Raw genomic sequence first — 26,315 nt, 5'->3', positions numbered from 1 at the left:
GTAACAAGTTACTTTTTTTTTCGTTGTAATGTGCACTAAATTGCGATCATTTTGATATATAACACATTGTAAAACGATAAAAGCAACACAGAGAAAAATATTATCACAAAATGATGCATGAATTCGTAGCGCGCGGATGTAAAAAAAATAATTTTTTAAAAAATTCACCATAAATCGAAATATTGTTATAGAGACTTGCAATTTGTTTCGAAATGAAGGAAAATGATTGAATATTACGATACTGTAAGAGTTTTAGCTTACAAATGCAGTTTTTTACCATTTCGAACGAGTTAAAGTTGACCGAATGTCGAATTTTTGTTAAAAGTTTTTTTATATGCAAATATAAAAAATATGAGAAATGCTACAACCTTCCAATAATTTTTGTTATATTGTGCATGTTTTGCGCACATTTTCATATATAAAACTTTAAAAAAGCGTAATATGAAAAGGCTCAAATATTAGGAGAATGTGACCTACGCGTTTCCGAGATTTTCGGCCGAGAATCGGCGCGCGGACGGAATAAAAATATTTTTTTCAAATATTCACCATAAATCGAGATATTGTTCTAGAGACTTGCAATATGTTTTAAAATGAAGATAAATGATTGAATATTACTAGACTGTAAGATTTTTATGTTATAAATGCGTTTTTTTACCTTTTCGGTTGAGTCAAAGTTGACCGATCGTAGTTTTTTTCGTACTTATCGTACTTTATATACAAATATAAAAAAAATGAGAAATGCTACAACCTTCCAATAATTTTTGTTATATTGTGCATGTTTTTTTGCGTACTTTTTCATATATAAAACTTTAAAAAAAGCGTAATATGAAAAGGCACAAATATTAGGAGAATGTGACCTACGCGTTTCCAAGATTTTCGGCCGAGAATCGGCGCGCGGACGGAATAAAAATATTTTTTTCAAATATTCACCATAAATCGAGATATTGTTCTAGAGACTTGCAATATGTTTTAAAATTAAGATAAATGATTGAATATTACGAGACTGTAAGATTTTTATGTTATATATGCGTTTTTTGACCTTTTCGGTTGAGTCAAAGTTGACCGATCGTAGTTTTTTCGTACTTATCGTACTTTAATATGCATTTCAAAAAATGAGAAATGCTACAACCTTCCAATAATTTTTGTTATATTGTGCATGTTTTTGCGCACCATTTTCATATATAAAACTTTAAAAAAAGCGTAAATATGAAAAGGCACAAATATTAGGAGAATGTGACCTACGCGTTTCCGAGATTTTCGGCCGAGAATCGGCGCGCGACGGAATAAAAATATTTTTTTCAAATATTCACCATAAATCGAGATATTGTTGTAGAGACTTGCAAATATGTTTTTAAAATGAAGATAAATGATTGAATATTACGAGACTGTAAGATTTTTATGTTATATATGCGTTTTTTGACCTTTTTCAGGTTGAGTCAAAGTTGACCGATCGTAAGTTTTTTTCGTACTTATCGTACTTTATATGCAAATATTTCAAAATGATAAATGCTACAACCTTCCAATATTTTTTGTTATATTGTGCATGTTTTTGCGCACATTTCCATATATAAACCTAAAAAAAAAGCGTAATATGAAAAGGCACAATATTAGGAGAATGTGACCTACGCGTTTCCGAGATTTTCGGCCGAAAATCGTCGCGCGGAGGGGAAAACAAAAAAAATATTTTTTTCATAAATTTCACCATAAATCGAGATATTGTTCTAGAGACTTGCAATATGTTTTAAAATGAAAATAAAAAATGATTGAATATTACTAGACTGTAAGATTTTTATGTTATAAATGCGTTTTTTTACCTTTTCGGTTGAGTCAAAGTTGACGATCGTAGTTTTTTCGTACTTATCGTACTTTATATGCAAATATTTCAAAAAATGATAAATGCTAACAACCTTCCAATATTTTTTGTTATATTGTGCATGTTTTTTTGCGCACATTTCATATATAAACCTTTAAAAAAAGCGTAATATGAAAAGGCACAAATATTAGGAGAATGTGACCTACGCGTTTCCGAGATTTTCGGCCGAAAATCGTCGCGCGGAGGGGAAAAATTTTTTTTTTTCAAAAATTCAACCATAAATCGAGATATTGTTTCTAGAGACTTTGCAATATGTTTAAAATGAAGATAAATGATTGAATATTTACTAGACTGTAAGATTTTTTTTTATTTTTTGTTATAAATGCGTTTTTTTTACCTTTTCGGTTGAGTCAAAGTTGACCGATCGTAGTTTTTTTTCGTACTTATCGTACTTTATATGCAAATATTTCAAAATGATAAATGCTACAACCTTCCAATATTTTTTGTTTATATTGTGCATGTTTTTGCGCACATTTCCATATATAAAACTATAAAATAACGTAATATGAAAAGGCACAAATATTAGGAGAATGTGACCTAGCGTTTCCGAGATTTCCGTTTTCGGCCGAGAATCGGCGCGCGGACGGAATAAAAAATATTTTTTTCAAATATTCACCATAAATCGAGATATTGTTCTAGAGACTTGCAATATGTTTTAAAATGAAAAGATAAATGATTGAATATTACTAGACTGTAAGTAATTTGCTTACCCAAAAAAAAAAAATATTTATAAAATATATTTATAATATATATATAAATATATATATATATATAGATAATATAAGATATATTATATATATATATATAATATATTATATATAAAAAAAATATATATATATATATATTATATATATAATAATTTTTTTATACGTAAAATATATATATTACATTCTTCGATTCTGGTACCAATACATAAATAAAAGGAATGCAGGTGACACTTCTCTTTTCGCATACAATGAAATGTCTTATTATTATTTATCATGCACACATTCAGATATATAAAAAATTGTAATAAATATAAAACTAAATAAATATAAAATAAATGCAGAATACTCACTCGTAATCCTGACTCTTCGTTCTATTCTTGTTTTCTCCCTCCTCCCATTGAAGAGTCTTGCATTTTTTTTCCTCTCGACATGACGAGGTACAGGTGGAGGAGGGAGACGCGCGCCCTTACGGCCGCTGGGATAGGGCGCGGTTCCGTGCGCCCTCCCTTGACCGCCGCTGAGTCGCACTCCAATACAAGACCACACTGTGGTATTTGCGGTCACACTCCCCCGAACCTGCATAGAGCTATCTTGCAGGTGCGACAGAAGAACCGGGTGTCTCTCCTTCTGCCATTCTATGGCACACCCGCACCGTTTCTGCCTGCGCCCTTCTAGGAGATCCAGTGTGTGATCCCCTGGCATTAGCCGACACGGAGGGTCCACTACCGACGAGAAAGGGGCGGGGGCGGGTGGGGCGTCAGCAGGGGCGGCGGCAGCAGGGGCCAGCAAGCAGGGCGCGGCAGCAGGGGCGGCGGCAGCAGGGGCGTACAGCAGCAGGGGCGTCGGCAGAAGGATGACCGAAGTTGGCACCCCGAAGGTCTGCCCTTTCCTCTATGGGTAGATCTACAGCTCGGGGCAGGGGGGCAGACATGGAAGGCCACTCATTGGGATCAAAGTTGATGAGGGCTTCCCCGGCTGCCTCAAGGAACTGTAAGTGGCTCATCCTCCGTGGATCGGGACCGTAGTCCCACAGTAGAGTACGTAGGCATTTTGGAGGGCCAACTGAAGGATGTATTTGAGGAGCTTCTGTGTCCACCTTCTGGTTCTCCTGGCGAAGGGATAATATTGGATGAGTTGATCAAAGAGATCAACTCCTCCCATGTGCCTATTGTAGTGCCCAATGACGGTAGGGCGCTCAACACGAAACTGCTCATACACAACTCGGCCCTGTCGACGCGTCTTCTTCCGCTGCACGATCTCCTCTTGGACAGGTTCATGGCTCGTCGTAATCATGGGGACGAGTCGGACACCCTTCCAACAGATGACGAAGACAGCTCCCTTCCGCCGCCACTGTGTCTCTCCTCTTGCCAGATGTGCTGATGGCTAGCGTACCTCTTGAGGGAATTCGGGGGCCCACGCACCAACCGAAGGGTACCACTGACGTGAAACACCTGCATCATACAGTTCCTGGGCCAGGGATACCGAGTTATAATAATTATCCATAAACAGGTGGTATCCCTGGTTACGGAAACGATCCACAAGCTCGAAAACAGTGTCACGCATCGTGGAGAAGACCCCGGAATACACCGAAAAGTCCACGACGTAGCCAGTGTTGGCCTCGGTAATAAAAAAATTTCACGCCATATTTCTTCGGCTTCTTGGGGTTATTACACTTTGATGCTTAGACGTCCTTTGTAAGGCATCATCCCCTCATCTAAAGAAATGTTCTTTCCAGGAATCACGAGAGTTTTACAGCGTTCACGAATATATTCCAACACTGGGCGCACTAAAATGAGGCGATCAGAGTTATTCCGGGGTATGGCCTTCGGTTTGAAGGCGTTAAAATATCTGTCCAACGCCAGGAAAGTATCACGGGGCATAATGCCGGGCACATAGGGCGTACATAAAAGAAAATTACGCCTCCAATACATCCTGACGTCGGCAGCAGGAATCAATCCAAAAAAAACGTGGAGCCCCAAAAAAATGCGCCATGTTCAGGGAGGTCGCAGCCCCGCCAGTGATAAGATAATGTCGTGCGTAGTTCATCACGGCAATACCTGGCGTAGTCCACCGTCTCCTGCTACCAGGTACTCCAGCAATTCCCGCGTAAGGAAAAGCTGAACAAAAACCCAGAGCAGTCAGGGAACAGGTACGGTGAGCCCAGGATTTGCCGTAAATGGATGCATGGTAGGTGGTGTGGGGTCCTCTGTCCACCCATCGTCGCTCTCGGACGACCCTAGGCTAGCACGACTATCCGACCTTCTACGTGCCCCTGCGCGCGCGCGCGCGCGGGCACGAGCGCGGGCACGATTTCCCACACGAACCCCCCTCACTGGCCCATCTCCCTCACTCAAGCCTTCGCTTTCTGTATCATCATCACCAACAAAACTTGATCCTAAATCATCGTCCTCCCCCTCCTCAGATTCCCCCTCATAAGCACTATAACTACTAAATTCTAGTTCACTTTCGGGATGTGACCCCTCGAACGGACATTGGGGGCAAATAATCCTCGTCATCACTATGATCGGGAGTAATGTCCTCGTCACTGGATGACCAACCGCCATCAAAATGAGGACTTGCCAAATGCTCTCGATCGAGCTCCGATAAATAATCGTCAATGTCTCTTGGTTTGAGCCCTCCCAAATTCCTACGAATGCCCCTAAGGATGGCACGATGTTTCCTTGGGGTTACTAACGGCAAATGAGACACATTCGAAGCACTTTCATCGACACGTGGTCGCACAGAACGGCGTTGAGGAGCGAGGTCAGGTTGGGTGCTGGGTCCTTCGCCAGCATCCAAGTCCAAAACTCTTCTAACGAGATCCCTTCTGAACGGGTAAAACGCGCCTTTCGCGTGTCATACGACGGTCAGACATCTCTATGAACGTTCTGTACCAACACAAATGTTCAAAGTCTCGCACAAGCTCAGTCAAACACGATTGCGGCAAAAGATCGCTGACGGATGATGCTACGATGATGCTGGCTGGAGCGAGAAGGAAGGATTCCGCGCATGCGCACTTGGGTCACGCTTCAAAACAAAACAAGGCCTTGATCCGTGATCTCCCAGCATCCCCCAAGGCGCGTGATTCAAAAGATTTTGGCTGGTAGGCCTATAAGTATTTTTCCGCGAATTTTAAAAAAAACTTTTTTGAGTCGACGTATGGTACGTCCAATCGGCATACGGGAGACATTTTGACTCGACGTTTAATACGTCCAATCGGCGTAAGAGGGTTAATTTTATCATTTTGGGTGATTATTAATCCCTTACGTAACAAATCATATTAAACAGTGAATATGCGTTTACGCAGTGGACGTCTGTATTTATACAGATGCATAGATAATAATATTTCGGGTCATGACAATAAATGCTCCTTTGCAAAGTCCCGATCGCAGTTTTAGCCTTGAGTTTTTTGAGTTATATAAAATATCGAACCTCAATGACTCAACTTAACTTTAAAAATATGGCTGGACTGCAAGGAATAACATGCCTATAAAAAACTTTCATTAGGCTAAATGCGCTGACCAGGATCCCTCACTATTTCAAATTTTAGCAAAGAATGAAGTAAACAACAGCAAGTACACGATAACGCAGTAGAGATAACTTATTTTAATAGTAATCGCTCAATTCTTTATAGTTCGTCATTCATATGTTCGTTGTTTTATACATAACTAGCAGCAACATAATGCTAAAAACATACAATACGTTGTCGATGGTAATAAAGAGAAGGATCCTAATTATTACAAAAAGAAATAGGTAAACAGTAGCCCTTTCAGAAACAAACAAATCGTGCTTAAGCACTTTGGTATTGTGTCATCCAGTCAAGCGGTCAAGGTTAGTTAAATATGCCGAGTTTTCAAAGCAAAGCAAATTCCACACAATAAGCGACTCTAGCAGAGTGGGGAAAAGCGATGTTGGATCATACATGCCAATATCTTTTTGAATTAAAAAGGATTTTTCCTATGAATCACACGACTGTATCAAGTAATCAGAGCAGGTTCTAGTAATTTTAATACAATAAGTTATTATAAGTAGTGGTGGATTAAGCCCGACTGTACGCCCCGTAAAAATTAGAATATCTTGTTTTATGCCTTTAGTCCACGTAATATCCTTTATTTACGGACTCACCGTCTGTTTTTCGAACTTCCCTAATGAGAAGTCTGGATAAGCGAGCGCTTACAGATACCTCTATAGTTATAAAAAACATTGATCTGTATCTATCCTCCTGCAAAATAAGGCGTGTTTATCAAAGGAAAATCCTATAAACCTTCAAACATATTAAAATCCGTTTGAACAAAAATGAGACAGTTAATCAAATAATAACTTATATAAAGGAACTATACATTTGTCTCATAAATCGTAACATTGTTCAAATGACCCAACAGAATTCTCCCACAACCGCAGTTGCAGTTTGCACGCAAAATCTCGAGAAGCATGCACCTTCGAATGTCTTAGTGCGTGTAAAAAGACTTTGCTGGGAAATGAAATTTTAATCCTTCCCGACACTCTGAAATATAACGATTTCCGCGAACAAAGCCCTAGACACGGTTGACTCGCAGCAACAAGTTAAAATAGTAATCCACAAAAACCTATACATATAAATATCGCATTTTTTTTATTGTTGCTAATTTTTAAACCCGCCCAACCAGTCGTAGATGAATCTCTTATACTCTATCTAAAGTAATATCCGTAAAGTCATTCAAGCAGAGGTGATTCAGCAGAAATTTTTTTTTATCTTTTATCTGAATACCAGGAAGTTTCTCCACTAGCGAGTGATCTCTGGGAAAAAAAACGGATGTAATGTAACACAAAATACGGTCTAAGGACAAACATAAAGCTATATACGTACCTTCGTATGGACTCTCAATGAAATTTCAAAATAGAGATAAATGACGAAGTTGAAAAATGTTAGTAATAGGAGTCATTAGGAAATCAAATAAGCCCATATAATTTTTCCCTCAAACGTCATGCCATAAAAGATCGGACTTGGCGTATCTGCGTAGATTTCTGTCGCTTAAACAAGGAAACGACTCCCGATAGTTTCCAGTGCCATGTACCGACGACATCTTATCTCTATTAGGTTAGAATAAATTTTTCACCAGCTTGGACTTACTTAAAAGCTTTTACCAGATACCATTACCTAAGTGATTGTACCTCATACACCGTTTTCAGCACACTCAGGGGACATTATCAATTTTTTACGTATGCCTCCGGCTTACGTTGCGCCCCAATTACAATATAGTGTTTGGAGACTTTTAGGGGATAACCTACATGCCTATTGGATGATCTTGTCATCTTTTCTAATACCTTAGAAGTACATTCACAGAAACTAGAGCTAGTGCTACAGAGACAAAAGACAAATAATCTCAGAGTAAAATATCTAAATGTGAGTTTTTAAAAACCGAACATGTTTATCTAGGTTTTATGTGTCTAGTCAAGGTCTTAAAGTAGTCCATGGTAAGGTGTCGGCTATTCATAACTTTCCGGTACCTATTAACGTAAAAGGGGGATACAGCACTTTGGCGCTGTAGTGGGTATTACAATCGTATGTAAATATGTAACTCTTCAATCATGGCAGCTCCTTTAACAGATCTTACGAAGAAGAGCGTAGATTGTTTATTATGGTCTAAAAAGCATCAACAGGCGTTCGATATCTTAAAGCGGAATAATGCAGCTCACCTAACTTAAAAATCCCTGATTTAAATAAGGAATTTTTTTTTTTTAATTTTTTTTTGCAACAGACGCCTCAGACCAAAGGGTAAGAGGGGTACTACTTCAGTAATATGATAAACAGTTCTTTCCTATAGCTTTTTATTCACGTAAACTAAAGCCCTCTGAAAGTAAATATGCAGTAATAGGCAAGGAAAGGCTAGGTATCTTTAACTCACTAGTACATTTTAAGTTCATAATCTATGGCTATCCTGATAAAGTCCTTACTGAACATGAGTCCTTTACCGAGTTTTTCAAAGGCTTTAATCACAGTCCAAAAGGAACTCGGTGACAAATGATCATTCAGGTTTTTGGAGCCAAGATAAGATATCTACCTGGGAAAGCAATTATCATAGCTGACGCATTATCCCGCAATCCCGCACCATACTGCAAAGAACCATTAATTAGACTAAAAGATATAGAAACATCCGTGCCTATTGTTAAAACCGTATCTAAACAAGAAAATTCCTTAACCCAAGAGATCGCGAGCATTGAATATCTGGGTCGGAGCGCCGAACTGTTACAAACTGAACAAAGCAAGAGTCAACAGCGATAAACAAAACAATAAACACTTCGAACGAAAACAGGGTCAGCAGCAGCTAAGCAAAATCAATAAACACTTTGAACGGAAACAGGGTCAGCGGCTAAGCAAACAATAAACACTTCGAGCAGAAACCCTAAAGCAAAAGTATATTTAAAGTATGTGTATCAGAATAATGTAATCAAATGTAATATTACATGTAGGTCCGTGACGAGGAAAACCCGAAGAAGACAGCAGATGACTAACGACCAGGTAGTAGTAATAATCTCTTTCATACCAATCGTCATAAACTGGTTGCATTCCGTCATCCAGGGTTCCCTATTATGTCACAGAAAGCCAAATCACTATTTTACTGGCCTACAATGCTTACAGATATAAAAAGCACATAACTAATTGTAACACGTGTCATGAAAACAAGGGATACACTAAGACACCTGTCAGTTTAGGGGCCTATCCTGTGCCAAATCAATCCTTGAAAGAATATACGTAGAATTATTAACAGAATGACGAGTCTGACAGAGGGAATAAACACTTCTTAGTGTTAATAGTTCCTTGACACGTTATATAGAATTAATAGCACTAAAAACAAACACCGCAATTGAGTGCGTTAGGAATATTTATGAGTGCTAAATCAGTAAACATGGAATTCAACACATAATAATCTGTGACTCGGGTGGAGTAAATCAATAATAATCTCCTTAACACGTTGTGTGAATTCCTTTCCATTAAGAAAACCAATAATATATTTTATCACCCAGAGTCAATCTGTTTGGTAGAATAACGGATAATTAAATAGGAAGTGCCAATGTCTTACGAGTTACAACTCGTGATATTGGATCCGAACTGGATTATAGCGGTTCTCGCGGTTTTAAATACCTATATCATTTATATCTTGTATCTATAGAATTGATGCCGCAAGTAGCCTTATACGGTACGCCGCTAGAACACTTTTCCACATATTCAAGCCAACCATTAATTTATCAAATATATATAAAAAATATATAAATAAATAAATATAAAAAATAAAATAAATATGGATACAAGTGGAGTCGATATAATACACTCCGTAAGAAGTCGGAAGGGTTACAAATTATAATCAAAGGAATCACGATAAAATCAATAAGCAAAACGTAAAACCATAGGTTAATTAAATATCCAAATATATATGCGTAAAGATTTGAACTCTAACTTAACGCTTTAGTAATGACAAATAAGCTAAAAGTTCAAACACATATCAAAACCTACTGACATATTGTCTGTCCCGGTGATTTATATTCGTAGTCAAAAAATAAATAAATAAATAAATAAATAAATAAAATAAAATAAAATAAAAGAGGTTTTAAAGTCAGGAAGTCTAGAAGTGAAAATGTATATCTATGTGAATAATCTTATACAGGGCAAATAGTATATATAAAATTTGTATGGAAACCCTTTTCATTAGTTTGAATAAGGAATATCTAATTTAACAGTATTACATTTATTTACAATCGTGCAGATTTCCAACATGAGACTAATATATTGTTCAATTTTGGTACTGTTTTTTTTTCAGACATTCTTCTCATGTGGGTGGAGAATTAAAACAAAAAAATATCATTTGAAAATACTAAAGTCGTATCTCTTACAGCAAGTAACGTAACTCTTAAGCTGGTGACGACGTCATCAGTTCTAGAAGGTCTGTCGCGTTTGCTGTATCAGCATTGATTCCTTTAACCTCAAATATCTGCTTGCACAGGCTTCATCTCGCGCTTGCAAAGCAGATTGACTGGAGAAAGGAATGCTTAGCTCATGAACTTCACATGTGGTTCATAGGTCACATGACATACCACATAATCTATTCTTATCCGTGTGTGCAATGCAACTTTAGTTAAGGACTTGCAATCATTTTAAAATTAATGAACAAAATAAGCAAATAGAATTTCTATAACAATAAAATGAATTAATTTTTTCTGAACCTCATAGACATTTAGAAGTATCAAGATATGTATATGAAATATTTACTTGCAACATTAGCCTATTACAATTCAAGTAAAACATTCATGGGAAAATGTCACATTTTCTTGAAAAACCCAAAGTTTATATAGAAATTAGTTACATAGTGGGTTTTTTCATTGCATCTCCTACCTATTAATAAAATTTTTAAAATTAACCTCAGAGGATGCGCGCGAGAAAATTGAATATGAAACTTTTGTTAGGGGCACATAGGATCAGATTTTATCACAACTTAATTTCAGTTAGCATAGAGAAATACAGAATCATGATTAATATTCTCTTTGACTCTTATGTTGCCTGGCAATCTTACAAATAGCTCCGTTTTCCACTTCTTTGTCTAGTAACTTACTACCAGTAATATCAAATTTTCTTTGGGATTCGTATTGATATCTGTTTATTTTTTATAATTATGGATATTTTTACAGTCCTCATAGACCTGGATAGGTTCACTCATTGTTAACACCATGGATAAAAAAGTTTGTACAGCTGACTCTTTTGAATTCCACAAATATCAGCGAATTCATGTGGGTTAAGTCTGGTCTTAATGGCTCTCTCCCCCCCTGTATTTGGATGTCGTCTGAATTTACTTTGCCCTTGTGACAAGTATGATTTCACTTGCAGGCTGATTAATGGAACCTGGTTACAGTATCCTGCAGTACGAGAATTTCACATCGCAACTTCAAAAAATCGTTCGTCGCTGCGGACGACGGCAGTCGAGTAACAACCGCCTACAATGTGAAAGGAATAAGCACCATCATGGACTTCTTCGACCGACACCCGTATCCCGACGTTAATCTCGTTTTAATGCGGAATGCTCCGGCGGCTGTCGGAAATCGACTACAAAAGGGACATACTTCCGACAATTACAACCCGAAGGATATTCAACTCTACTTTGCTGGCGAAGGACTCGTGCTGGGGATGATTTTATTCATCGCGAACGTATTCGTGTGGCTTAGGATGCAGAGAACAAGTATGAGAGCAAAATAGAACGTTGGACCTGGCCCAGGCAAATTTTCCCCTTGTTTTAACCATGTGAAATTGGCCATTTCATTTGGCTATAGGTGGTTGTCTGGAACTGTGTAATGGACGAAAAGTTGTTCGAACGCTAGTTAAATGTGAAGTAGTATAACCTCGGTCATGTATCCTATATACAGTATCATGTATCCTATATATAAATGATCATAAATAACAGAATCTAAATATATCTTTGCGTGTACGCAATGGGAATCTATTTAAAGTGCACATATATTAATCATAATTATATGAATCCATATACATATGTATAAAACACTCAGGTAGCCTATAATCAATCTGTTACCTTTTATCTTACCAATATCTGCAGTTATATATGAGTTAGTATATGGATTAATGAATCAGATATATAACAGTTAGCATAAAAATCAATGAATCAATCAGCATAAACATTAATATTTTTATCAATTCATATATGAAATTTTTATCAGTTAAAATATGATTTTTATCATGTTAATCTTCATTCTATGCAATTATCAGAGTACATTAGTATTTTCTGTAGCATATGTATCTTAATGAGATGAAGTGAAAAACTGTATCATTATATATCACGTGATCACTATTATTTACCAATATCATTGTTTTATATTTTATTACTTGAATCTGTATTTGTGTACACCATGAATTTTTTTTTACTTATAAGTACTTTCTATTTTCACATAGTGTCTGTATCACACTCCTATAAGTCAAATGCAAGTCAAGTTTGAGTAATATTCAGTAGTTGGTTTTGGTAGCTGACCGAGCTAATGTAAGTGTTTACATAATAAAAATATGGAATGTTATTCCATATATATAAAAGACTAAAACTAAAGAGGTCAACCAGATTGCTTGCAGGAATGTGATCAGACTAGAGACGCTAAAGATGACGTATACAATAAAAGTAGGCTAAGATAACATGCCGTCACCTGTAGTCATTCAATTGTTTAAAAACTTTAGTCCAAGCTTCCTGCTTGAGACAAACACCGTGACCTATAGCTCAAGCGGCCTACGTGATTAGTAACTATGTCATCTGATTGTATGTTCGTATGTAACTATGTCATCTGATTGTATGTTCATATGTTCGAGTTACTATCTGCTTCCTTCATAACTTGTAACCGAGATGGTAGATGGAGCAGAAGAGAGTTAGCTATCGTCATTAGAAGACCTGTACCTCTTTACCTAAGCTTTATCATGTAGAGAGAATAGAATTAGCCATCATCATTGGCAGAAGCGATCAAGCTATCGTCATTAGAAGACTTGTACAATCATACCTGATCTTCACCATGTAAATTCAGAGAATATAAGTATTTTTGTACTTCGTGGTTTCTACTAGAACCTCACATCATTGCCGAATCATCATGAGTTTAACACATCGTCGTCATAACCAAGAAGATAATACCGACTTCGTAAGTGATCTACAAACCCCAAGACACTCCCATGAATATGGAAGTGCAATACCAACCGACTTAGCGCAAGATTATCGCAAGTCTAACATTAACCTCATAGGGCGCCTTATTATACAAGGCAACAGCCTAATATATATATATATATATATAATATATATATATATATATATATATATATATATATATATATATATATATATATATATTACATTTGTCTACCTACGCCCTACGTTATCTTTTCAGCTTTATAAATCACCAAATAAATTCGTGTTTGCGTTGAAAATTGCCAAAAGACCTCTTATAATTCTCTCGATATTTGCTTAAAGAGGAAGAGTGCACTCACCTTAGGTATGACACACCGGTATTTTCAAGTGAATTCTTTGTTTCTGAGAGAACCCACTTTACTTTATGGTTTGGAATAAGCAGAGATTTTAACCATTCAAAAGATAACCGGCCACATTTCTGTACGACCATTATCAGGCAACGTAAAAAATTCTCCTCAAGTGCGTTGTGTGATGTCACGTTTTCTGTAGATTACTTTTGTTTCACTTTTGTTTTCGTTCACAAACGATGTGCTTTTAGGGAAAGTACAGATTTGCGAAAGTGACAAATGCATTTGCATTCTCATAAAAGTTGACTTATAGTCTGTGAGCTAAAATTTTAGTTGAAAGAAAACAAAAAGAAGCTTTACGAAGCGAAATGCACCATGTCATTCTATTGTTTACTGTTATTCCGTCGCTGACAAAAGAAGAGTGTTCACCTTTCCTGCGCCATTTCGTATGAGTTATATTCAATGTAAGCTTAATAATATATTTTGAAGCTCTTCATAGAGGACATTATTCACCATTCATCGACCGATGAAGAAGAATCGTCAAATTTTTATGCCCCCCAAAACTGAGGCGATCTATCGGCATTTGGCTGTCTGAAACAAAAGCACTCAAATTAAATATGGATAAAACACTTTCGCATTTTAGTGGCGGTTTGTTTTTTCGCTTTGAGGTGGAGTATGTTTAAGTAAATAGCTCGTGTATGAATGGATAACAACGTATAAGAACGCCATCCAACAAAATATATATTATAAGATATATATTTGAGAAAGGAAAGCATGTTGTAAGAATTCTACCATTGGCTGTACACTCTAGTACTAGTAGCGAGACGGCCTTTGGAACGGCTCAGCTTCCTGTAGGCTCCCAGGACGGGACAAGACTTACTCCAGAAAGAGGTTAGGTCACCTGTAGGTCACTCATCCCAGTATATGTAAAGAAAGACTTCTCGACTCCTGCAAGATTGTGCCAAACCTGTCTTATATTTGAATTAAGACGTTAGTGTGATATGTAATGCATACGTGCAACTAGGCCTATATATTTTATTTTATAATTTCAGGTTTTCTTCAACCAGAGATAATGAAGAGTTGCATATCCATCCTTACGTGTAAGTAAAGCAAATTTAAAGAACGTTAACCTTTACTATTATTAAAGCTAACAGGACTTATAGAGCATTGACCTTAACAATATATAGGTCGTGTGTTTCACGTCGTTTTGTGAAAAGTAAATGTACTAACTAGACCTCCATATCATTGTATTTCAGTGTGCAAGTGTGCGTGTGCGTATGTGTGTGGTTGTTGTGTGTGTGTGTGAGAGAGAGAGAGAGAGAGAGAGAGAGAGAGAGACTAATTTCGTGTGTTTTTCATCTGCAGTTATGCTTTTGGTGCTTCTATCATTGAAGCCAGCCTACAGCGTGTCTCACCATCTTGAAACAATAACTTCCTCCTCGGTTGCAGAAGGAATAAGATCTTCTAACAGCTGCTGGTGAGTAAATCTGCTGTCGGAAAGACGTTCAGGTTATTAGGCCTATAGAAGTCGGCTGGATTTATTGGGAGAAATCTTCAGTGTTGCCAACCATGGGGTAATTACCCTATGCATTGGGCAATTCTGCCTCAAAATTGGGTCTGTAGGGTAACGGGGAAATGTCACGAAATCTGAGCAAAATGTAGTAGGGTAATTTCAGATGCTTGTCTTGTATTTTATTTATAAGTAACCCATGAAAAACAAATTTATTAATATTTATATCTTAAGACAGTGAAAGTAGGGTCATTTCAGTGCCTAGGTGGGGTAAGGAGCTCTTAGAGGGTTGACAATACTGGAAATCTTTTCCCGAGCCAGGAACTAGGGTTTTGAAGCAGCATATTACTGATTTCCACGGAGAACATGTAGGGAATGTGGTTCAGAGTTACTCGTGCCCTACTTAGGAGAGTAAATCAATCAGGTAACGTCAATTTAGGTTGGAAAAATGATTGATGGATGTTTAAAAATCGCTTGTCATCGATAAACTTTATAACCATCTCATTATACAAGCGTCTGGGACAGGACAGGTGGTTCCTCTTGTGTCCGAAACTGTTTTAAGGACTGCCGGGGTAAAACTCCAGTCTTTGTATCGAAGGCGTCTTTCAACTTGAAGCACGTCTTTCCTTCGACGTGAATTTTCTTTTTCTTTTAGCGTGTGTTGTGTCACCACAAGTGATAAAATAAGAGACTGAGTGTATGTAAGTAGGTCCTGATCGGTTTCGACTTGTTTGCAAGCCGTTAACGAAGTCGTTCGTGAATGGTTTTTATATTTTCACTTCTGGTGATGTGATGTGATGTGTATATATATATATAGTATATATATATATATATATATATATATATATATATATATATATATATATATAATCACCTGTCACTTAACAATCACGAAATCCAAGTGTTTAGCAATCCAAATTTCGATTCCGGCTAATTCTGGCCAAAATAACCCATCAACATTTTGTTCGAGAGCCGTAACAGGCGGTTGAAAAAAAATCCCCAAATTTTACACTATATCTCCTTTTCAGTGGAGGATTAGCCAATGACATAGCATCCACACTGACAGCCATCGATGGAGAATATCATCCAAGCCTCGTTCAACTGCTCTACGACGATAAACATGAAGGTAAGGATGGGTTTCTTTTTTTCCCCTCTTGGCATATCTATTGAATAAAATGCTATGTCAGCGTTTCCACATTCAGTTACGTTACGAAATAGTGATCGTTAATGGAAGGAGACAACAGATTATTCCGAGTTTCTGTCACGTTCCCGTTTCATAGAGATTTTGGTCAGTAATCCATGCATGAATTATATCCTTCAGTCTTCTGTAGTCTAAGAATTATAGCTGCTCGCTACCACGTCCAAACGGACATAACCGTACACAGCCTGGTCAGCCATCAAATTAATCTATCCCCACCTTTCTGCCACATCTGGCTCGTAATCTTATCAATTCGTGACTCCTTTCTAGTTTGTAGCCTTTTATCCTTTTCATTCAACAGTTCTCTGAAAATACTACAACGGCATAGAACAATATTCTCTTCTGACAACACTCGTCCTTCTAATTGGTCTCTCTTAGACTCAGTTGTTCATTGACCTTTATTTCTACATTTACTGATCTTAGATATCTGAATGTTCATCGACATCATTACCCCTTTTCATCACGACCTTCTGCAGACCCTCCAGTGCTGCTCACATTCAAGAGTATATGAGTCTAGTGGGCACAGTACTTAAGCTCGCCATCTCGGCTCTTTTAGCATAATCATTCTCACACAAGTTTTGTCCTTTATCGTGCTTCTGTTTAAATGTTTCCATTATCATTTTCCCTGATATTCTTATCTAGGGTAACCCCTCATATTCGCCAGTACTTTAGCCTGAGCAGCAAACAAACCTGCCTTGGATTGCTCTCATGATCGTGGCTAAAGCTACATTTGGCGACTTTTGTCTGATTTTGGGCCATAGTAGCCAGCATTGGCTGCAAAACTGAAACCGCGCATGCGCGGTACCTTGGAGTCCCTTGTGGGTTGGTTAACCATTATTCTAAATTCTTGATACAGTTTGTTTTTATCAGTTTGGCGAAGGTACTGCACTGTCTTTCTCCCACGCCATTCTTACCTAAACTAAGAGGAAAGACCTTTGGGCATTGCGTCTAACAGGGGCGACCTGATCTTGCCGTCAGTACAGCCAACTTGGGCCCAGATTCTGAGGGCAAGATACCAGAATATGCTAGAAAATATTCCCGGGCTACAACGTCTTGATTGGTCAAGATTTCCGTGTCATCAGAGGTTCAAAAATATTCTGAAATTTTTTCTTGATTTGGCCTACGTAGCCTGAAAAATGGCGTTTCATAAATCCTCTGATACATAACCAGCGACTAGTGTATAAAATGCTTTCTTCTTTTCTATATTTTAAACAGAAACGGCTGCCGTTTTATCTCAAACCCTCTCCAGCAAGATGTTTGGGTTTCTGGTGGTCCAGTATGAGACGTCGATTAAAACTACGAAGAAATTGATCAGCTCCGCTTGGGGAAAGACGTTGCTTCTGGTCCTCTGCTCCCCTAGCAAAATCTTGGATATATTCTCTGTGGTAAGACTTGGAATAAATGTTATTGCAAACCTTGTACAGATACTCTAAGGCCTCTCGGTAAAATCTTGGATATCTTGTCCGGGTTAAGACTTAGAACAAATGATGTTGCACATTTTTTACAGGTAGCCTATGCTCTCTCAGTAAAATCGTGGATATCTACTCTGTTGTAAGACTTGAACATGTGATATTATAAATCTTGCACAGACAGCCTAAGGTCTCCAAGTAAAATCTTGGATATCTCGTCCGAGGTAAGACTTGGAACAAATGTTGTCAATCTTGAACAGACAGCCTAAGGTCTCCAAGTGTAAGACGGTATTTCAAATCTTGTACAGATTGCTTTAGGGCTCTCAGTAAATCTTGGATGTCTTGTCTGTTGTAAGACTTGGAACAAATAATATTGCAAATCTTGTACAGATAACCTTTGCTCCCATAGTGAAATCTTGGGTATCCTTTCTGAAATAAGACTAAGAACAAATGATGTTGCAAACTTTGTACAGAAAGCCTAAAATCTGTCTCGTAACAATGATTGTGTCAGCAAAAAAATACTTTAAATGAAATTAACAGTGTTCTAGGGATATAAAACGGAAGATTCATAGATAGTAAATCAGAAATGATTTCATTCAATCTTCCTCACTGTTCAGGGAAAATAATCTTACGTCAATACCTGTTTATGGTCAGCCATATTGGACAGTTTTTAAGTGACTATTCAAAATATGTTTTGTATATTGAAAAATGAAAATCCCTATTGGCAGTTCCGATTATTTATGCATAGAAATTAGTTTTGAGAAGTATGTACAATGATTGCTTAAACAAATACATGATAGAATTATTTGATAAGAAAAGTCCGTGTTTTTATTCGTGAAAAAAAGGTGATCTTATTAATTGTACAAAGAGATCTAATAAGAATGAGGCACACGAGTCAATTCATCCAGTTTGAATAGAGTTATTTTTAGCAAATATTGTAAATAATATAATGCAAGGATTTGAGCAAATGTTTCCTATATCAGTAAGTTTCACAAAAATTACCAATTTTTAATTCTGTATTTAAAGGATCCTGCTTATCAGTCCTGTGTAGTGTGTGTCGCCATAACTTAATAAATTGCATGAATATTTATTAACAATAACATTGATTACAGGTTATAACAACCCGAAAGTTTTAGAAATTTTTTTCATATCGTTATTTGTTGACAAATTGGACGTTCCTTGTCGTCAATCCTCCACCCCCGACATCTTCGGATCTTTCCCAAATAGTGACCCCCAAGGGCTTTCGGGGATCGTTATCAGGGACTAATATTTTTCGAGGGTCATAATCTTCATGATGTTTGCAGTTGTTTACGTTTTGACGGTAATTTTCAAAGGGATTGTACGTAGTTGCCAGTTAGTGAATTTCAAACGAAATCCTCTGAAATCTGAAGCTTCACTTTTGACGCTTATTTACCGTACTAAACTCACCGCAAAGGCGTAGACACACCGGGTTCAAACCGGTCAAGAATAACCGGTTATTAATCGGTTAAAAATTGTTTGCTCGCAACCGGTTACTGGCCCTTTTTAACCGGTTAATCATTCATCGTTCATTTCTGACCTCATCTTTTCGTTTATAACTTAATAAATACTATATTTTTTCTTCAAGATAGAATCTTGAATAAATATCAGGTATCATCAAAAATAAACATATACTATTTCATGTTTCTTTATATTATTCTGAATGATAAACTCATTATCGTAAAGAGGAAAAGTTTCTTTTACACTGAATGAATATCATGAATACTCAACATTTCCGTTTTCTTTGCCCTTCAACCAGTTTTGGTGTTTATGTTATTAACCGGTTAATAACCGGTTATGAATTTCGGATGATTATCAACCGGTTTTGTATATCCCGGTTAATTTTGAGTAGTAGCAGTAGTAGTAGTATGAGGCGGGATATGCCTTTGAAACGGCTCCCTTGCTTGTTTTAATTGTCCTTTATTTGTGTTCCTATAGTAGATTCACATCAACCGTGCATCTGACGTCTAGACCAGTCCCTTACGACGCTCCTGATTTGCTGTTGATAAGCCAATGACGGGGCTGGATTACAGGGTTGCCGTTTTGAGGAATTTCGTCTATTATTGTGGCTTTCTGGTGACATCTGGCAACCCTCCGTGGCTTTTCCGACCACAGGCCACGACACTGAAGAAAAAATTTCTTCACTTTGCCTTTTTTATGTTTTATTTTGAAAATAAAGATATAAATCATATCCTGCTTATTTATACAAGTGAATTTTATTGAAATCCTCTATTTTTCTTCGTCAAAAATACTTTATATTTGAGCTAGTGATATGTAGTTTTCTAACATCACGGAAAATAATTTTACATCGGAAAATACGCATTCCAACCCATAAATAAAGTAAAAAAATCAGATGAACTGCACATGGTAACACTGCTAAAAGCCAATGTTTTGAAGAAAAAACTGCATCACTGGGCTGGAAACACTCAGTCTCTCTCGAGAGTTCACATAGGAAGGATGTATATTCCACCTCTCCTGAAAGACGTATATTTCAGGAGAGATGGAACATACTTCCTGCCTATGTGAACTCCCGAGAGAGACAGAGTTTCCAGCCCTGTCATTTGGCTTATCAACAGCCAATCAGGAGCGTCGTAAGGGACTGGCCTAGACATCAAATGCACGGCTGATATATTACAGTTCAAACCCGTTTGGGGTCACTGTCTTCTTTCGATTCCTGCGCCCAGATTCGTCTCAACTACCTGGACAGTCACTTCGTCAGCTGGCTGCTAGTCCTGAAGGGAAACGAAGACCTGAATGCAGTTCTCGTCGGTCTCAACAAAGGTCTGGTGTTCGAGGGGACTCGGGTGACCGTCGTTGCCGAAGTGGCGAAAGGATTACCTCTCGTTTTCACCACTGCAGTTGACAGTGATGGGATAACCAGGTAACAGAAAAGGAATTTCGATATATATATATATATATATATATATATATATATATATATATATATATATAAGCGAATACCACAGGAAAATGATAAGCAGAAATCCAAGCGCTTTCGTCTTCATTAAGATAATGTCTTAGTAAAAACAAAGACGGAAGCGCTTGGATTTCTGCTTATCATTTTCCTGTGGTATTCGCTTAATTAATGAAGTCATGTGCATCTACTGTGATTCTCTATGCACACACACACACACACACACACACACACACACATATATATATATATTATATATATATATATATATATTATATATATATATATATATATACACACTGGTCACTTTCTACCAAATACATACTTCATTATAATAACCACAGTTCCTTCATAACTTCACGAATTCTTCACACTTTTATTAGATACACTTGCCGCTACGAGAAAGCCTTAAAGAAAAAGGAAAGCGTATGAAGTAATTATACTGTCCGTAGCAGAGTTTGAACCCGCATCCACAGTTTCAGAACAAGGTCACATTACCGCCATGTCCGCGCTGTGTGTCTGCGTGAGTAGTTACAAGATGACCTGGAAAGTGACGACGCTGCTTTTGATTTAACATCTTAATGTAGATTCTCTCTCTCTCTCTCTCTCTCTCTCTCTCTCTCTCTCTCTCTCCTTCCTCTAACCATAAAACCTCCTTTCCAGACTCCATGACCAAGGAAACTGGGGCAAGACTGACGAATCGAAGACGAAACACTTACTCGACCTTCTGGTACCCGACGAGAAACGTCTCATCAACATGAAGGGTCGAGTCCTGAACGTGACCACCCTGGAGAGGATGCCCCACTTCGGCATAAGCCCACCCAACCCTGACGGCAGCGTGAACGCTACGGGAGGCTTCGAACTCATGATTTTGCAGACGCTCGGAACAATCTTCAATTTCACGTAATGGGGATTTCCTCCATCTTTCTTTGGGTGTTGGTGTTATTGGTCTTCTACCAGGACATACATACATATATATTATATGTATGTATTTATATGTATATATGTTACAGGGAATATGTGAAATCAGGGATTTCACGAAATACTAGGGAGTATGTGAAATGATCAATTCGCTTAGGAACATTTGGACCCCGGGGGCTAGTATTAAACACGGTGAAACAGTGATTCATTTACACTGTTTCGCCGTGTTTAGTAGTAGCCCGTGGGGAATCTAATGTATTGCGCTGTGTTTAGTACTAGACCCTGGTGGGGGGGAGGGGGGAAGTCAAATATATTTCGCAGAGCATTTGATCCCCCAGGGGCTGGTACTAAACGCGGCGAAACACATTTGACCCCCAAGGGACTAGTACCAAACACGGCGAAACGTGTAGATGAATCACTATTTCGTCGTGTTTTATATGAGCGGACTCCAAGACCATTTCCAGCTCTGCCAATTCTCCTTAACCCGGCTACCTTCGCTTCACTAACAGAAGGGAAGAAAAATGACAAACTTGGAGATCTGGCATACTTTGTGCCACTTCTTCACTTGGGTCAGATCACTGAGACCTATGGTCAAATCGTATAAAATGGGTCGAGATAGCCTTCCGTATTCATTGTCTCGCACAGCAAGCTTCCGTAAACACCATGGTAGTTCCCCGCGGCGTGTCCTTCGTCCTGAAGAACGCGAAAGGGCATACGTGTACAAGTTTCTTGAATGGGAAAAAGAAAATGAAATTTCAAAGTTTGGAATCAATCTAGCAGATGCAACAAAGATATCAAAATCAACTTTCATCAGATTTGTAAGGAAGCTAAAGAAACGAAAGAAGAATTTTGAAGCTGGTTTTTAGGAAAACGAAAAGATAAAAAACCGTAACAAATGTGGACGATTTTAATCGATGCGTTATACGGCGAACTGTACTGGCTTTTTATGCAAGGAAAGAAATTCCGAAGATAGACAAAGTTTTACAAGTGAAGGAAAATATTGGGTTTGGTGGTTACAAGGAATCATTTCGTAAAGTGCTGCATGAAATTGGTTTACAGAATAAAAATAACGAAGGAAACAATTTAGAGGGACAGTACCAAATTAAAGGATTATCTTCTTTGACCATTCAAATCTGGGATAACGAGGGAATTAAACTACCCTTTCTCTTTATCTTAGTCTTCTTCCTAGCTTAAACCCATTTTTATATGGGGTCGCCATTACGAATGAGTCGTCTCCATCGATTTCTGTCTTGTGCCTCGTTCTCATTTATACCTTTCAATTCCATATCTTCCCTTACACAATCACGCCATCTCTTTCTTGGTCTTCCCTTCTTCCTTCTACCCCGCACTTCCATTTCCATCGTATGTCTTCCAACATGACGTTCCTCCCTTCGTAACAGGTGTCCATACCATCGAAGCCTTCCTTCCTGTATTTTCTTTGATATTTCAGCTACCTTTGTTGATCCTCTTATATACTCATTTCTAATCCTATCTTCCCTTGTTACTCCCGACATCCATCTCAACATTCTCATTTCTGCTACATCCATCTTCTTCTCCTCTGTTTTCCTCATACTTGCCGTTTCTGTTCCATATAACATTGCTGGTCTGACCACCGTCCTATGGAACTTTCCTTTCAATTTCAGAGGGACCTTCTTGTCACAGAGTACCCCTGATGCAGACCTCCAGTTATTCCATCCTGCCTGAATTCGGTGTCTCACCTCTTGGTCCATGCTTCCACTATCCTCCAATACGGACCCTAAGTACTTGAACTTCTGTACTTTCTTTATTTCTTCCCCACCCAATCTTATGCTACTTCCACCGTCCTCAGTAATACTAGAACACATATATTCGGTTTTTGATCTGCTTATTCTCATTCCTCTCTCCTCAAGTGCTGCTCTCCACCTCTCCAACCTCCCCTCCAACTCCTCCCTCCCCTCTGAACACAACACAATGTCATCCGCGTATAATATGCACCATGGCACTGCTTCTCTAACATCCCTGGTCATTACATCCATCACGATGTTAAAGATGAATGGGCTAAGTGCTGACCCCTGGTGTAATTCCAACTCCTACTCAAATCCATCCGTCTCACCAACACTACTCCTCACTCTAGTATACACATTCCTGTACATCTCCTGAATAACTCTGACATACTTTTCCGGCACCATCTTCTCCCTCAAACATCTCCATATTTCTTGCCTTGGCACTCTGTCATAGGCCTTTCAAGGTCTATGAATACCAGATGCAGGTCTCGTTGTTTTTCTCTGAATTTCTCCATTAGCTGCCTTATGCAAAATATTCCATCCGTTGTGCCGCTTCCCTTCATAAATCCTAACTGTTCCTTCCCTATTCTAACTTCCTCTCTCAGCCTGCTATCTATGATTCTTTCCAAAATCTTCAACGTGTGAGACATTAGTTTTATACCTCTATAATTACTGCATTCTTCCTGGACATCACCTTTACCTTTAAATATAGGTATCAATATGCTTTCCCGCCATTCTTCTGGTATCTTTTCCTGTTCGAATATTTTTACCATCAGATCATACAAGATGTCTACCCCTTCCTCTCCTAAGGCTTTCCAAACTTCGACTGGGATTAAGTCAGGTTCTGTTGCCTTCCATTCCTCATTCTTTTTAAGGCTCGTATCACTTCATCCCTAGATATCCCCATTACCATTCCCATGTTTACTTGTCCATCCTCTCTTACAAGTCTTTCATTTTCTTCATTTAGCAGTTGTTCGAAATACTCTTTCCATCTTTTCAGGATGTCTTCTTCCTTTTTTACGACAGTACCATTCCTATCTTTCATTTGCTTAATATGGGTGATGTCCTTAGTTCTTTTATTTCTTACTTTTGACAGTTTGAGCATCTTACTCAACCCTTCCTTGGTTTCCAGTTCATTATAAACCTCTTCATATGCCCTTGCCTTAGCTTGAGCTACCACCCTTTTTACTTCTTTGTTTCTCTGTCCTCCTGCAGCTGTGACTCTTCAAATCTCTTCTTTGCCTCCCTTTTACCTTTCACACCAACTTCCCCCACCTCTTCTTCCCACCACCCCAGCTCTCCTTTTCCTCCCATACTATTCCAGATGTTTCCCCTAGTATCTCCTTTCCATGTCTTCTAATCACTGATGCATTATGCCTCCACCATTCTCCCACATCTTCAATTCCCAGATCAACCTCTCCCAGCACTCTTCTCCTGAACTCTCTCTTCTTATCATTATCCCTCCCTAACAATTTATACCACTTGATTTTCTTTACCCCATTCTTTTTCGTTTTCTTTTCTCTTTTCATCTTTAAATCCATACAAAGGAGCCTATGTTGGGGGGCCACGTGGTCACCACCTGGGATAACTTTACAATTCCTAACTTCCACCAGCCTTGATCTATTGTAAAGGAGGTAATCTATTTGTGTGCATCTACCGCCACTCCTGTATGTTATCAAGTGCTCCCTCTTCTTTTTGAAGAATGTGTTCACTATTGCCATATCAAAGGACACGGCAAAGTCTACTATACTCTCTCCTTCTGGGTTTCTCTCCCCAATCCCATGTCTTCCATGCACACGTTCAATTACATCCTTTTCATTTCCGACATGTCCATTAAAGTCTGCCCCCACTACAGTCCTCTCCTGCTCTTCCAGTTCTTGCGTTACCTCACTCATTTCGTTCCAAAAACGGCTCTTTTCTTCCTCTGTGCAGCCCACTTGTGGAGCATAAGCGCTAATGATGTTCATTGTTTCCCCTCCATACCATATCTTCACTCTCATAATGCGGTCATTCTTTCTACTCACTTCCGTCACTGCATTCTTCATTTCCCCCGACAACACTACTCCAACGCCATTCCTACCCTGCTCATTTGCTCCACTATAGATTAACTTGTAGCCATCCCCCAGTTCTTTAGCTTTATTACCCTTCCATCGAGTTTCCTGCACACACAAAATATCCACTCTCTTTATCCTCATTAACTCTGCCAACTCTCTTCCTCTTCCTGTCATAGACCCAATATTGAGCTGGCCTATTCGCATTCTTTATCGTCCACAAACGAAGCCTTCACATTCTTTATCGTATACAAACGAAGCCTTTGCATTCTTTATCTTAGTCTGCCCATCGATTAAAGAGGTCAAACCAGGTGTGGATTAAAATGGTCAGTAGGATCTGGCAACGTCGCAAATGGGCTCGGAGTCCGCTCGTAAATTGGTTTGACTATAGCCCTCTGGGATCAAATTTTCCTAAGAGAATTGGTTATTTCACATATGCCCTAGGGATTTCGTGACCTCCCTGAATTTCACATATTCCCTGTAACACATATATGTTTGTGCGTGTGTAAAAGGTAAGAAGTCCACAGGCTTAAAAGGTGTCAGAGATATATCACCAGTATCTTTCCTGTACTGCAATCGTTGTGAATATTTTAAGTTTGAAACATAAATGTTGTAGCTTTCTTTACATTTATCGAATTCTTTTCCAGACAGTTTCCGAGTCATCCTCCCAGCTGATGGGAGTTTCGGCAATCCTCTCCCGGACGGGACGGTGACTGGCATGATCGGACTGGTGGCACGGCGGGAGGCCAGTCTCGCCTTCGGAGGAGTCACGCTGACTGGTAAGGCAAACGGGGAAACGTCTTTCACCAGTCACCTCAAAGAGCAAAGAAATCTTTTATATTCTTTGCTGCCCACGATAGAATCCTTCCTTTTTCATCACCCATAAACGGATTCTTTGTGCTATTGTTGTTAGAGCCCTAAAAAATATCCTTCACGTTTTTCATCGCCCACAAACAAAGCCTTCGTA

General features: G+C 38.4%; 1 protein-coding gene across 3 annotated transcripts in view; it reads left to right on the top strand.

The window, feature by feature from the left end:
• The window catches only part of LOC135225510 (glutamate receptor ionotropic, delta-1-like), an 84,440-nt gene that overhangs the window by 15,955 nt on the left and 42,170 nt on the right, over nucleotides 1-26,315 (top strand). For 2 of the 3 annotated variants that reach the window (XM_064264798.1, XM_064264796.1), the window contains exons 2-8: nucleotides 14,617-14,664; nucleotides 14,930-15,041; nucleotides 16,103-16,200; nucleotides 17,488-17,657; nucleotides 20,384-20,580; nucleotides 21,277-21,516; nucleotides 26,000-26,127. In XM_064264798.1, the coding sequence (XP_064120868.1) occupies nucleotides 14,637-14,664; nucleotides 14,930-15,041; nucleotides 16,103-16,200; nucleotides 17,488-17,657; nucleotides 20,384-20,580; nucleotides 21,277-21,516; nucleotides 26,000-26,127 (973 nt within the window). In that variant the 5' untranslated portion in view covers nucleotides 14,617-14,636. Of the gene's footprint in view, nucleotides 1-14,244; nucleotides 14,456-14,616; nucleotides 14,665-14,929; nucleotides 15,042-16,102; nucleotides 16,201-17,487; nucleotides 17,658-20,383; nucleotides 20,581-21,276; nucleotides 21,517-25,999; nucleotides 26,128-26,315 lie in introns of those variants that run through there. The other variant, XM_064264797.1, reaches the window with a different exon arrangement.

Source organism: Macrobrachium nipponense, chromosome 13 (genome assembly GCF_015104395.2).
Source record: "Macrobrachium nipponense isolate FS-2020 chromosome 13, ASM1510439v2, whole genome shotgun sequence".
Lineage (NCBI taxonomy): Eukaryota > Metazoa > Arthropoda > Malacostraca > Decapoda > Palaemonidae > Macrobrachium > Macrobrachium nipponense.
Note: the sequence above shows the minus strand (reverse complement) of the source record. Positions and strands in the feature narration are given on the sequence as shown.